The sequence below is a fragment of the Megalops cyprinoides genome, chromosome 3, assembly GCF_013368585.1.
Source record: "Megalops cyprinoides isolate fMegCyp1 chromosome 3, fMegCyp1.pri, whole genome shotgun sequence".
NCBI lineage: Eukaryota > Metazoa > Chordata > Actinopteri > Elopiformes > Megalopidae > Megalops > Megalops cyprinoides.
In genome coordinates this window covers 18,892,639-18,906,975 of record NC_050585.1, presented here as the reverse complement: position 1 = coordinate 18,906,975, position 14,337 = coordinate 18,892,639, and the positions used below count along the sequence as shown (strand labels likewise).

Here is a 14,337-nt window from a genome sequence, read left to right as displayed (position 1 = left end):
TTCTTTATATAAACATGAACATTTCATTTCAAACTGGTCACAATTTACTTCAACCAAAATAAATCCCTTAAATTTCTGATGTCTGTCTTCAAAGGAACGGCGGCAGAAACTACAAAATTAAAAATAAAATGTGTGCAGGTATTACTGTCATACACACCAAATGCTGGGACTTCACTGTGCTGTTGACAAGATGGTCCTGTAGGACATAATTGGAGTGCACATGGTAGTTGAATTAAATATTAGCAGTCCAGGGCAAAAATACTTTTTTTTTTTGCACATCAGCTATTGCTAAACAGTTTGACATCATCATAATATTAATATGAGCTGAGATTCTGCACAGATTTAGTACATTCAAAGAAAAAATAAATCACTGGGAAAGAAAAGATCAGTCCTCCTTATCAACATCAATTATATCATATACCTACAAGGCTGGTTTTGAATTCAGTTTGAAACATAATCGATTCTATTCCACATTTCAAAGGCCAATGCAGGCGTTGGTTGAACAGCGTCAGCCATTTTGGCTCTGCTCAGCAGACAAAAGACACACTTCCATGGCACTGTGCTTACCAGTTCCACACTGCCCTCTCCAGCTACACCGAGAGCCCCGACCTGGTGCTCACAAATGGAATGAAAATCCCAAGGAATTCAGACAGAAGTGATTTGCACTTGGCTTCTTTTTTCTGTACTTTTGAAATACGGCAAAAATGTACCAGTACCATGCCTCTTTCCCCTCTCCCACAACACAAACCCCACCCTCCAGAATCCACCCGGTTAGAAGATAACCCCGTACATCACAGCTTACTTCACTTGAACAGCAGAAAAAGAGGGAAAAGAAAAAAAATGGTAATCTGTGTTACATGATCTGTTGCAGATCCCACCAAAATATATATATATAAAATAAAATAGAAAACCGAACTGAATTAGAGTAAAGTGTCCATTACAGAATACATTGACTCCTGCTGCCTTCCCTGGCAACAAGACATGAATTCTGCCTCAGAAGTCAGAATGCCGTCGTTCTGTGTGTGGAAGGGGATTTGAGCAGTCATTAATCGTTTTTCTTCTCCCCCTCTGGCTTATCTGTGATGGCTGGGGCCTCATTGCCTGTCATCCCCTCTTGTGAGCTGTCCTTGGTATGGTCCACTCCACTGGTGCCAAACTCATTCATGCGGTTGGGATCCACTCTGTAGATCCAGCGCTGGTATAGGTAGATGAAGAACACTACATCTGTGGATCGGGGGGGAGAGAGACATTTATAACACATTCACATGGAATTCCTCTACTTGACCAAGACTTGACCATGACTGACCGCTACGTGTCTATGGGTGGTTTATTCTGTCTGCTGTCAGGCATCTCTTCAGTCTTACTGTTGTAAGTTATTTATTTATTACAGAAGTTAAGAGTTGTGACTTCTGACTCACTGTTGGGGTTAAAACCCCATGGAAGTGATGCCAGCATAAACTGCATTTCCCCATGAACATCCAGTTAACAAGAGTTTAGAACTGCACATATCTTTGGGCAACATCATTGGGTTCAAACCACAGAAAAAACCCCCACACACAGATCAAAAGTCATACACTGGCACAAAGCGTCTATGCTTTCACAGCGCGGTGCACAGCGTGGCAGGCGCGCAGCCCTACCGTCTCTGAGGCAGCCTATTCTGTACATCATGGGCATCTTGATGACGAAGGCGAACAGGTCGTCGATGAAGGTGTTCAGCGCCTTGTAGGTGAGCATCCTCCACGGGAGGTGGGCCACCGACTTCATCTTGTAGTTGATGAACAGCTGCGGCGTCATGGTGATGAAGCCTGGAGGGACGGGGCATAGACAGGAGGTCATGAAGACAGATACAGCAAGTTGTGCAGGCATGGCCTCGTGTGCATCGTTTGCACTGGAGGTGCACAAATGCATAAGCGTGGCTGGCAGCACACAGCGTCCTACAGCCGGTTCGGAAGGACGACTCACCGAAGGTTAACAAGAAGCCATAGAGCATGCTCAGAACCCAGGAGTACCAGCCCTTGTGCTCTACGTATAACAAGCTGTAGACGGCATAGCAGCCAAACAAGGGGAACAGCAGCCAAGACAGGTATCTGAATGCCATCTGCAGCACAAAGAAAAGAGAGGGAGGGAGAGAAGGAGAGAGCAAAAACAGAGTTACAGCAAGCCATTTCACTCACAGTTTTTAACTGTGTCACATACTGAATGCGGTCTGAATTTTTCTGTATGTGCTATTGATCATGTGGCCACAATACTGGCTCTTCTGAACCGCTGGTTTATAAGCCCCTCTGGATAAGAGCATCTGCCAAGTGACTAAAGAGAAATGCCCATGAACAGCGTGAACATGAATACATTCAATAAATCAAAGCTCAATAAATCTTCTCATACTTGGATTTCATGTTGGAATCACATACACCTGCCCTTAGTCATCTGTGTTATGTTCTATGTGCTTGTGGCTCTCGCCAAGTCATAGATGATGGCATAACAGAATATTCAGACATATTAATCTCTTCACAGACTCCGGGAGAAATGCCCTTACATCATCATAGATTTTGGTGGAAGACTCGACATATGTGGACTTGTCTTTGAACGTCAAACGTGGGATAATTCCAGCCAGTCTGTTTTCTCTGTCAAGCTGTGGACAATCAAGGTGAGAGGGTTAACAGGGTATAACATGCAGTCCACTTTAAAACTGAGAACAGACAGGGAGAACACCACTTCGTCGTCACTCAGTTTCATTAAAACGTATTGAGGTATTGCAGATATTTACAAGATTAACTTTTCAAAACATAGCAATTGCCACTGATACCCTTCAAGGAAAGGCAAACACCAGTTACAAGCAATTCTGACATAAGCATTCTCTGGATGTTTAACTCTTAAACAGATTAAGATTACTTCAGGTAACAAAGACTGATACGTGGCTGCCAATGCTGAAAACAAAGGAGGCTGACTTATGTGATGCAGGGTAAGGGAAGAGGGGTTGGGGGGGGGGGGCATGTTCACTCACCCTGACGTCCATGACCTTGGTGATCTTCCAGAAGTCAATGAGCAGCCCGATGAAGACGCTGACCTGCACCACAAAGTTGGTCTCGTTGTCCAGGATGTAGAGCAGCACCACCAGGGACTGGAACACCCCGAAGAAGACGGAGCGCACCGAGAGGCCCTCCAGGGACTGCCGGCTGTTCCAGAACTGGATGTCTGCGACCGAGAGGGGCGAGAGGAGGGAGACGAAGGAGCTTAGAACACAATGCTTTCACTGGTGAAAGACGGCCTCAGCAGATTACTGAGAGGCTGAGAGAAATATGTACCAACCTGCCTGTGTACATGTCAATACCATTATCACACACTGTAACCAACCAGTACAGTGAATAACATGCCCAGTGTTAATTTACTGTCCAGTTATTAACTAAACACCTGCTGCTATATAAAATAAATAAATATAAAATGTAAATGTAAATGCTGCTACACACAATGTATACAATACATTTTGACACAATTAATTGGGGTCCACTGGTCAATACGAATGCACACTGCAGCATCTCTTTCATATTTTACAAAACTACTGTAAATGTGAGTGATGTATTTATCAGCTGGGATCCTCTCTCCCTGAAATGGCTAGCCATCCCTGCCCAGACACCCACCGTTCTTGAAGGCCAGGAACTCGAAGATGCTGTGGACGATGGACACCACGATGGTGAGGCCCAGCAGGTAGGGGTTTGTCTCCAGCAGAGCCACCTGCAGGGAACAAACCCTGCTTTAGTGACGGTCACCAGGACAGCCACCTGGCTGGTACTGTTCTTATATGATCTTAGACATGGGGAGGGAGACACTATGGTCCCTGAACTTTGTCCAATGACTTCACTGGCGGCAGCAGTGCGCTCCTGCTCTGTCTGCTAAAACTCACCCTCACTACAACCATGCGGCTACTCAGACAAATCTATACCAAATAGATTTAGAAGACCAAAACCAATCCAGTACCTCGCACAAAAAATGGTGGTGCCCAACACCGTTCTGTGTCACTTCCACTTCCGTTCTGAAATGAGCTGAGCTACCATTCATTAACTCAAAACCCTTCAATTCACAAATTAAATTTCAATTCATTCCCCAACTCTGACGTGCACACCATCCCATGACGCATTGCGTTTGCCGGCTGACCTTGACGGAGTCCTGGTCCTCGTCGGACTGCTCGTACATGTCCTCTCCCAGGAAGTTCCAGGGGGACTTCGCATTCTGAGCGGCGTACAGCTGCCAGCGCCACAGAGAGAGCGGGCAGTAGGTCAGGCGCAGAGGCAGCTTCTGCAGCGTCTCGTTGATGGGGAAGTAGTCCTTCTGCAGGTTCCAGTAGTCGTTGAAGTACACGATGGGGTAGTAGTCCCCGCTCACCGCGTCGAATTTCACGTCTACGAGGGGGAGAGAGGGGTAGCGGCAGTGTAGCACAGTGGTTATGGAGGAGGACTCGTAACCGAAAGGTTCGATTCCCCGTTGGGGCACTACTGCTGCCCCCTTGGGCAAGGTATTTAACCCACAATTGCCTCAGTAAATATCCCACTGTGTAAGACTATATAAATATACTTGTATAAGACTGCACAAAGAACAGCACATACAGAAAATGGACAATGTTTAAAGAGGTGTCAAACCGTCACACAGTGCCTTAATAAATCGGTGCTACATGAGATTTTTGATGATGAAATGCACAACTACTAACAAAGTAGAGTAATACCCCACAGAAATATACAAGCAGGTGACAGGATCTTAGATTTAAACCTAAACTAGCTAGTGAAGGAATTCAGACACACATGCTACACCTTCAAGGTTGACTGATAGTATAATACTAAGCATAACAGTGAGTGGTTTTGCAGATACTTTACAGAAGATAAATTTACACAAGGCTGAGGGGTCCAAGACCCATGGCAATGTTTTTCAACCTGAATGAAATGCACTTGGTAGTCTGTGGATTCCCCCTACATGAGATGTTCTTTAAATGATGCAGGCTCTTGGCAGAGAAGAGTTGGTTGAGTGTGAGGGGGTGGCAGTCGGACTTACATTGGTCGAGGGGTGGGGGCACAGCTCCCTTCACCCAGGCTGTGTGGTCGTCCACCATGTTGATGGTGAGGTTGGGGTGCCAGTGGGAGATGACCTCTACTGGGCCGAAGTCCTCAGCGCGCTGTTCGGACACAAACAGATGGCCTACGGTCACGCTGGACACTTCAAGATCTTTCACACTCGGAGGTCAAAGGTCAAAGTTAAGACTATTCTTCTCTTTGCACTATGGCCTAACAACTCAAGACCCAGTTAAGGATCTAGACTTGTAAACCAAATGGGGGTGGTACTGATATACCCTTTGGCAAAGCGCTAAACATCAACTGCCTCAGTACAATATCCATCTGTACAAATGGATAACAGAAAAATTCAAGATGCGTAATTTCACATATTATGCTTCATAGATATGTAATATTCACGATTATTCCCCCCTCTGATCATTTAGTAAATTATTGCGTTTCCTCTTGTGTTAAAACGTTTAACAAATCCTACGAACACGCTGTGATGTGTACATAGAAAGGGAAAGTAGGGACCTTGATCATTTCAGGGTCTGCCTCAGTCTCCCCTGTCAGCAGGTTCTTGGTCTTCAGAAACCTCCTGCGTTTAAACTTGTTCAGCACTGACACAAAACAAGAGAGAAGAGAAGAGTGAGAAACTTTTACGGCGTTTCTGAGATATCAGTGCTATGTGTCACATCTAATGCACATCCTCATCCAGCCACAGCATGGTGCATGCATGCATGCAAGTCTGTGTGTGTGTGTGTGTGTGTGTGTGTATGTGTACAATTACTGGCACAACCTCGGTTACCTTGACTGGACACTTACTTCTAGAAGCGTGCACTGTTGCCAGGCGACGGTACTGGCTCTTGCGTTTGGGGTCAGGGTGGAACCCACTCTTAGTGAAGTAGAGGTGGATGTAAAGAGAGCCATTCTTTTGTACCTCCTGAGACAAGGAGCGAGAGACACAGAGGGAGAGGAAAGAGAGAGACACCAAGAGAGGACAGAGAGAGAGAGACAGCGCAAGGGAGACAGCGACAAAGAGGGAGAGAAGAGACAGAGGAGAATGAGGAGAACAAGAGAGAGAGGGAGGAGAGAGTGGAAGACAGAGAAACAACAGAGGGAAAGACATGTAGATGAAAAATATGAAATTCAGCACCCATAAACTCAGCTCATTGCCCCAAAATTGCCACCCCAGCCCCATAGCTCTGTAGTCACCAATCCTCCCCCTGTTCCCATCCTACCTCTGGGATGTCCAGCTCTTGGTAGTGCTCGTAACAGCCATCTCCCTTGTCTCCTGTTGTCCAGTCTCCATACACCAGGTCCCTCTGGTACCAGAACAAGGCTTCAGTGTTGTTGAAGTTGGAGAAGACCTCATTCTGGGAGATGTAGACGTGCAGGTCCTGGATGCAGAAAGCACTTGTATCAGAGCTTGCATGTACCACAAGCAACCCCAAAAGTCATGGGCCCTATCTATGCACACCTTTGTGCATTTCAAATGTGTAACTGTCAATCCAAGGGTCACTTCTCAGTCAATACAAGCATAGGACTCTGTTCAAATGAAGCACGCATAAAAACTGCAAGAGGCTGTGTGGTGTAGTTCGTTTAAGAGTAGCATGTAGTCTAACACTTTTCTGAACAGGTTAAGGGGTGTCTGCACTGTTTCCTGTAAAAGCTGAAATATCCACCTCAAAAAGCAGAAATCAAAAGCTCTGACTGAAGGCAACAAAATGAGCAAGTTTCTGCTTAGATGCAGTTAGAACTTTTAAAATTCACATAATGTTTCATTTACTCTTGCATATCAAATTCAAATTCAAAGCCACTTTACTGCCATGACAAAGAATTCTGTGTTGCTAAAGCATTTTGCCATACACGTGACATGAATCGTTAACTCCCTGGTGCACCTAAAGTTGATGTGTGCATTACAGGGGGGAGTGAAAGAATGATGGGGCTGGCAATGTAACCGGTTTTCAGTGTGGTGTGAGGTGTGGATTGTGACCGTGTGGTGAGGAATGCAGGCTGTGGGCGCAGTGGAGGGTACTGGGTCTGCAGTGTGGACAGACTGAGGAGCTGTGGTACCATGAGGGTGTCCTTAGGGAAGAGGTTTCTGCTGGGGACCCGTGGGGCACCGGTCGGGGTGGTCTGGTCTGGGGTTGACGGGCCTCGACGGAACCAGCTGCTAATGGCCCAGATAATGAAGATCCTACAGAGAGGGAGACAGAGGAATCATTAAGATGAAGAAACATTTGACGGAAACAGACAGTTCCGACACCATGTGTTGAAAAGTGTGGTGCCCCAACAATGTGGTGAAATATGAGCCTCAAAAGACCCAGCACGAAACTGTCTCATCAGATCGTTCCCATAACCGGAAAACTGGGGCACTGGTGGAAGAGGGAAGAAGAGCGCTCACTTTGGCCCTCTGGGTGCAAGGACAGCACAGACTATTCCTGTACCAACCGCTACGGGTCAGAAAGTGGCGCGGTGAAGAATGATGAATGAGCTCGCTGAGACCCACCTGAACAGAACGCCTTTGATGACCTGCCAGGCGTTCGGCGGCTGCTGCTGCTGCGGCTGCTGCTGCTGCGCAGTGGGAGCTGTTTGCACCGCCCGGTCTCCACCTGCGGCCCCATTGCTGCTCACCTGCACAGACAGGAACAGGTAAGCACCTTCAGTCACTGCTCCCGCTGCTCTATCGCAACCAATGGACGAGTGCCTTACCGTGATCTGTCTACAAGTTTGCATGTACTCACAGGAAAAAAGCAAAAAAGGGTAACAGGATATGTAGCCACGGTGCCTTGAAATCTACTTAAATAAAAGCAATAACAACACTGAAGCTGAATATTTGATATTAAGCCTTTTAATGCTAATGTCCTATTAGCATATCATAAAAAATAAACAGAAAAAGTATATTAATCTCACTTATTTGTCAGCAACACCACACACAGTGGACATACATACAGTCCAGCGTATGATCAGACCGCTCAGAGCAGAGCAACTGAAAATGCACCAGACAAAAACATCAAAGATTCAAATTAAGAAGTCCTGTACACACGACAAGCCATTTCACAGCAGCGTTTCATCAATTCATCAGCTTGTGATTAAACACTGGCTTCCACCAAATGAATAGATTAGCCATGGCAGGTCTGCGCTTTCCTCTGGAAAGCACTTGAGGAGCCTATTATCCAGCAGACACATCCAACTGCCAGCTCTCCTTAGTGGAAATCGCTTGGCTGCATAGCCAGTGGTTGTAATCAGCTTTAGCTTGGGCACAACCTGTTAATATTTGACGTGATGTTAGTGGAATGAAGTCACAAAAGACGCGAACAACAGGGCTTCATAACATAAACTCCTCTCATATTACACAGGACATGAATGTTTACTGGTTTTTGCTTGTGGGCGGCTTGTGGGGCTGAATCAAGTCCTTAAATCCCTCCAGTTTGAATAAGGTTGTAGTAGAAACACTGGGCAGTGACTTTCATTGTTTTTGTTTCAGTGGGAACAGGAAGTCCACTTTGGTTTCCAAAAGTAGGACAAGCTAGTGGAGAGGTTAAGCATTTGGAATGTGTGGTCTGTGGCCTGTGTGATCACCATAGTGGTGGGTCAGTGCACACCACTAACAGGGGAACATCTGGCCCAGAGGTGGCCAACGTGCTCTCTAGAACAAAGTGAGCATTTACCAGTGCAACAGAGAGCTTGTTTTGGTTTTGTCTGCCTCAACCAAACCCAGACCAAAGGCCTGATATCCACACATTTTCACCCACTTAAAGACCTTTGGAAGCTATTTCTTCAGTACTTGCCAAACATTTCCTTGCAAACTGTGCGTTGCATAACAGCTCTGGCTGAAACCACCGACTGAAAACTAAGGTTTGCTGAAAAAATAGTAAACCTCTCAGTCGAATTACATTCGCTGATTGTTGATAAATGTTAATAATTAACTTCTATGTAGTGTTGCTAATAACGTTTGAGTCTTTCTTGAAATGTTAATTATGTGCCAGTCACACAATACCAGACAACGAAGTTTTACTCCATGGATTTTTGCTGACAACTAAGATGAAGCTTGTTTGACCTCCAACATTGTACGCAGCCTAGGTGCTGTGGTTATTTCTCTGGGAGTCAGAAACAAGCCGGTCCTAATATTTGCATCGAGAATATATTTGTATGCGAGCGATAACATGGCTAGCTCTCTGGCAATGTTATTTATTTCGATAACAATGCAATATGGCAGGGTGGTCACACAGAATGGAAATGAATTTAATGTAATGTAATGAATCTGAACTTAACATGCACAGCTAGCGAGCTGGCTCTAACCGCCACAGATCTACAGAATACAAGTAATTCGTTAACAATCCAAACAACCAAGCTCGCTGAGTCTCCCTAACGACAACAAAATTTGTATTTTTGTAAAATTTGAATTAATCGGCAACTCTTCTTATTCGTCGTAGCCAGCAGTAGTATTATTCGTCTACCATGAGAATAGTAGATCTAACTTAAGTTTGACATCTTGTTATTATGGAACGAACGGGGACTACCAAACAAATAACCAAAACTAAAACTAAAACTAGCAAACCGGCTAGCCACACACCCCGGCCAGGTATTAGCAACAAGAAAGCATGCTAGCTAAACTGGACATGTGTTGGATGTGTTAACTAGCTGATACTTCCTACACACTCTTAGCTAGCTAGCAGTGAAAGCCGCCGTCTGTAAATTAAATTGTTTACGCGTTCTAACAACTATCTGCTAAAAGTACAGTCACAATAATTAAAGCAGTGCCTTTTACATCACCAGCGTGGAACTACCGAGCATGCAAGGTAGACCTAGCAAGCCGGCTAACTGACGCGCTTGTGTCGCTTTGTAAGACAGCTTGCTTTTCTGACCCAACCAGTCGATTACGTTCAGAGATTGATCAAAGCAGACATTTTTCAATACCATTACATTAAGGTGCATACTAAGTGTAGCTACATACTTAATTTCGGAAACGCATTATTCAGATATAGCTATTTTTCACCGCATCGAGCAGTAGCCAGGGGTCGTTTCGCCCCTGATCGTTCGACAATCGCTCGCGAAATGATTGACAGAAGAATTGAGCCGGTGATTTGACAGCCTCGTATTTGAACGGTGTAAACCACCCTTTCGTCATCTATAGATATTGTATAAACATATTTAGTTAAAATAACGTTTACCTCGCCATTACTTTGAGCCGACTGCTGAGTCGTTTCGGTCTCCTGTGTCGCCATCTTGCCTGTCTCTATCGCACACTCGTTTGTAATTGCAGTGCTGCGAGAACTGACATCGGCAGTGTTGTAGGACGCCATACTACTCGAATTCACTGATACGTATAATATATGGATAGACTAATAGCAGCAGCAGGTATACATGTAAGAACCATCTACATGATTACCAGTTCAGTGAGTCTGCTCAGAATTTATACGTCATAGCGTCATCAGTTGCAGCCACAACTTCCTAGTCATCGTGACGTCTCTCACAGCTACAACCTGAAATCTCTCCCAGGACCCATCTTGGTAGGGGAAACTGTGAGTTTACTTTAGGTTTGGAAATTATCGCGCACATCACAATTTACTAGAAATACGTTCATGTACTGGGGAAACTCACCAACAGCCTGATTATCCATAGTTCACAGACCATCGTGAATTAAATGACAGTATAAGCATGAGCATGTACAGAACAAAATTCTTAAGCAAACAAAACAGAGACGCGGGTAATTTATCTCAGGTTTAATTTTATTATCCGTGAAGTCACCTCTGTACTCCACAGCTTCAATGGAAACTCTAAATCCTCTTTTCAGATGGCAGTACCATAAACATGGTCCATTAAAGCATGGATATAGATATGCAGCATCACCCCTTACTGTAAACTGCATTCGTGTTCAATTCAAATTATGTTTTGCATAAAACAAATACCAGCCCCTAATGAATATCCCCAGGCACCCTGAACACAGCGTTTTACATTAAAATGCAGGAATTTTATGAACACTGAAAAATACACTTGTCAGTCAATTTCAACTTTTTCACGTGTATGTAGAGCAGTGGTTTGTGTTTCATTGTGACAAATACCTATTGCTAAAGCGGTATCACCCTTCACACTATGAAGGAAACAAGGGAGACTGCGTAAGTGGTCAAGGGCAATGTCCTGTTAAAACCCCCTATCATTTTATCATTGACAACAAGGTAATAGAGGGTACATACCCTTGCCCTCATTATCTCTGACCGCCTGGAATATGCTACAACTGAAGAACAAGAGTACTATACATTGAAAACAACTGACCATAATAGTGGTAACAACAATAGGGTGAGTTGCAATGGTCAGCTTTTCTCCTTGGGCTTCAGGAAGGCCCCCAGCTGCTTGGTGTTAACGTCTTTCAGTTGGTCGAGTTGCCTTTGGCCGCGCCGGTAGAGGTACTCGATATGCATGACGTCGGTCTTCGGGATGCGAGCATTGACACGAAACTCGTCGCGAATGCGCGGCAGAAAACCAGGCTTGTCTTGCCCAGCGCGCAGGAACTGCCGATACAGAGACAGTACTTGTTTCTGCAATTTACTGTGGCGCACCATAGCGTGGAGGAAGAGGAGACAGAAAGAGAAAGGGAGACGAGAGAAATATGAGAGACAGCAAACAGAAAGGGGTTAAAGGACACGGACTGAGGTAGCAAGGTGAAGGGCAGAGACTGAGATGTAGAGGTTCGGGGTGAGGAGTGGAAGTCAGGCTGTGTCAGTTTGCATAAGACATGTGGACGGGATCTGTCACTTCTCCCTGAAAAGGAAAGACACGATTACTCACCTCTCAAAACCTTACACCACGTGAATAAGGAATACAGCGTTCTGGTGGCAGTTAAGTCGCGCTTATATTTAATGTGTCTGTCGTCCTGACAATATGAAGCCATCGCTAATCGGTGATTTAAAATCGAAAGACGTTACCTGCCGCAATGTCTTCCTTGAAACATCGATACGAATGGTACAATGCTATACTACGTATATAATAATTCCATCTTTAAACCAAGCATTCTTGAATTCAAATGTCCTAACCAACTAGATATGACAACTTGCTGGGATGTTAAGTTTATATTCATTAGTTAGCTAGTACCCAATTTGACAGTAGCTGCTAAATATTCCGCACCTCCTTGCGTGCTACTAATATTTTAGTACATGGCTCAGGATAACTAGATTAGACTAGTCAAGCTACAGTTTCACAGATATAGCAAATTAGCTAGCAAGCTAACTGGCTACCTTGCTATTTCTGCAGGAATGGCAACAGCTTTCACCTGACGTACCAGTTTCTGCAATAACCACACCAGCTGAGTCTCGCTGTTCTTGGTCTTTCCCTGAATGCACACAAGGAAAGTTTCAAGTTTCTCTCATTTTACCGATGACCGTAGATTCCAAAGCAAAGGCAACATCGTTCCATACCGACGTTTGTGACCTTATGCTGTTATTATAGAACTCGCCGAGTCCCTGCTTAAAGAGGTGCGTTTTGAGAAAGAGTGCCCTCTAGCGTCGTGACTGACTGCAACCATCCCGTTCGTGAAGTTTTACTTCGAATATTTATTGGCCAACGTACTTCTAAGTGGAACCCCATTCCCAAAATAATAAAAATGTTGCTTCTTAACCTTTGGAACAGTTAGTGTAACTCTTTTCATGCGACAAATCCAATGCATTTTTCAAGAGTCAAACTAGGTCATTGGAACTGTCTTCTCCTGTGTCAAACCAGTTGCTGTGGCAAATTACTTTTTGCTCTGTAGGCCAGTGAAAAATGTCAAGTCCTGTGATCACTCAATGACCTCCATATTTAGATAATGCAACGAATATATTTGCCCATGATAACATTTTCATTATCTCATTACTTTAGCTCTCTGGCCTAACCTCTGAAGAATGATTATAATGGCTCCACTGAAACTCCTGCAACTGGAAGATGAATTCATATGCATTGACTTGTCTAATAGGCTTCACCTCTAACAGTCAAATTCTACAATGTGAATGTATTTCAATTAATTTGTTATATTCATTCCCCAAATTTAAAAATGCCATAAAGTTTTCATTTACAAACTTGATTTATTCAGTGTTATACTTCCACAACCTTCAGACTACTGTGGAAAAATGATCTCTGATTATTCATACTCTTTGCCAGAACATGAGAGCACCTCTAATTTAGATCATTATGACATATATTCTTCGATGACTTCAGCTTCTCTGCTGATTATTTGACTGTCCTATTATTCTCTCCTGTACAAGCAGCCCAGATAGCTAATATGAAATTGGCTTTGCCTAATAGAAAACCATTTCAACGGGTGTCATCCAAATATGTCTGCCTTGTTTTTAATCATCTTGCTCACAGTCCTAGTGACTATACAGATATGTCTAATTAAACCAAATAAAGTAATGTCAGATGGAACAAAATCCACAAAACACAGTAGTTCACATGTCAATATTGAGTTTCCTTTATGATATTCTTCAGCAAATGCAAAAAGAAGTCTATCAACTGTTTAATTAACTTTAACGTGTTTTCATGTAATCAGCTTTAAGCAGGTTTGCAACATTTTTAGATTCCTGCAAAGGGTACTGAAAAGAATTTTTGTCCTCACTGGTGCATAAAACAGTGTAGGTGATACGCAGTTTCAAATTCATTCAATGCCATTACCAAGTTTCAACTTGGTTTCAACTTGAAAGCCAAAAACAAAAACAGTATCTTCAAACCTTTTGTTGCTTCTGTGTCTCTCAGGAGACACTCCTGTGCCTCATCAAACAGCAACTCTGATAATAGTACCTCGTCTGAATAACTACAATCCTTTTGTTAAGAGCCGTTAAAATATTGCTAAAATATATTGTTAAAATATTGCTTGGTGACAATTCTGACACCACAAACATGTATAGTAGTAACACTGCCCAGCTGTCCCTAAATAATCAGGCACACTAACACAAGAAACCCAGCTTTATACCAACATTGTAGAATTGTATTAGTTTACTGGGTCTGAAACCACCTTTTTTACATTTCTGCAATCCACAATCTCCTATGGAATTTCACTTCACATTCCTGTTCACCATGTTCCAATTCCAGCAACAGCAGGAGGCTTGGGAATTTCAACCCACAAAGTAAACAGCTCTTGTGAAAATCAACAGTCAGCTAAAGATGCACTTTTTGTGACGGCCTGATCTAAACACAAGTGATGTTTTAACTTCACAAAGAATATATGGCATTAAATCTGTTTTACGGTCAAAATCAACGTCATGTCCAACAGGAAAGCCATGGTTTTGACTCAGTGACAGTACGCCTATGTGTTCAAATAGGGTGATCCCTT

General features: G+C 43.9%; 2 protein-coding genes across 2 annotated transcripts; both read right to left on the bottom strand.

Annotated features, from left to right (window-relative positions):
* LOC118774842 (cleft lip and palate transmembrane protein 1 homolog) lies at nt 1–10,357 on the bottom strand. Its single transcript, XM_036524386.1, has 14 exons — nt 10,211–10,357; nt 7,546–7,670; nt 7,110–7,233; nt 6,275–6,433; nt 5,859–5,976; nt 5,568–5,653; nt 5,038–5,158; nt 4,150–4,394; nt 3,636–3,729; nt 3,002–3,192; nt 2,534–2,629; nt 1,963–2,098; nt 1,638–1,805; nt 1–1,224 (listed from the first exon to the last, which is right to left on the bottom strand). Exons 1-14 carry the CDS (start codon nt 10,340–10,342, stop codon nt 1,046–1,048), a joined length of 1,974 nt encoding a protein of 657 aa, XP_036380279.1. The 5' UTR covers nt 10,343–10,357; the 3' UTR covers nt 1–1,045.
* Nucleotides 10,358–10,761: 404 nt separating this feature from the next.
* Nucleotides 10,762–13,064, bottom strand: sdhaf1 (succinate dehydrogenase complex assembly factor 1). Its single transcript, XM_036525293.1, has 2 exons — nt 12,316–13,064; nt 10,762–11,798 (listed from the first exon to the last, which is right to left on the bottom strand). Exon 2 carries the CDS (start codon nt 11,597–11,599, stop codon nt 11,351–11,353), a length of 249 nt encoding a protein of 82 aa, XP_036381186.1. The 5' UTR covers nt 11,600–11,798; nt 12,316–13,064; the 3' UTR covers nt 10,762–11,350.
* Nucleotides 13,065–14,337: the final 1,273 nt, after the last annotated feature.

What these genes read in the sequence shown, in the direction of transcription:
- sdhaf1 (XM_036525293.1), bottom strand. Translation starts at nt 11,599, where the DNA reads ATGGTGCGCCACAGTAAATTGCAGAAACAAGTACTGTCTCTGTATCGG.
- LOC118774842 (XM_036524386.1), bottom strand. Translation starts at nt 10,342, where the DNA reads ATGGCGTCCTACAACACTGCCGATGTCAGTTCTCGCAGCACTGCAATT. An exon ending in GCCCCCACCCCTCGACCAAT is followed by an intron (nt 4,395 to 5,037) that starts GTAAGTCCGACT and finishes TCCCCCTCGTAG; the next exon opens with ACGTGAAATTCGACGCGGTG. An exon ending in AATAGGCTGCCTCAGAGACG is followed by an intron (nt 1,225 to 1,637) that starts GTAGGGCTGCGC and finishes CCCGATCCACAG; the next exon opens with ATGTAGTGTTCTTCATCTAC.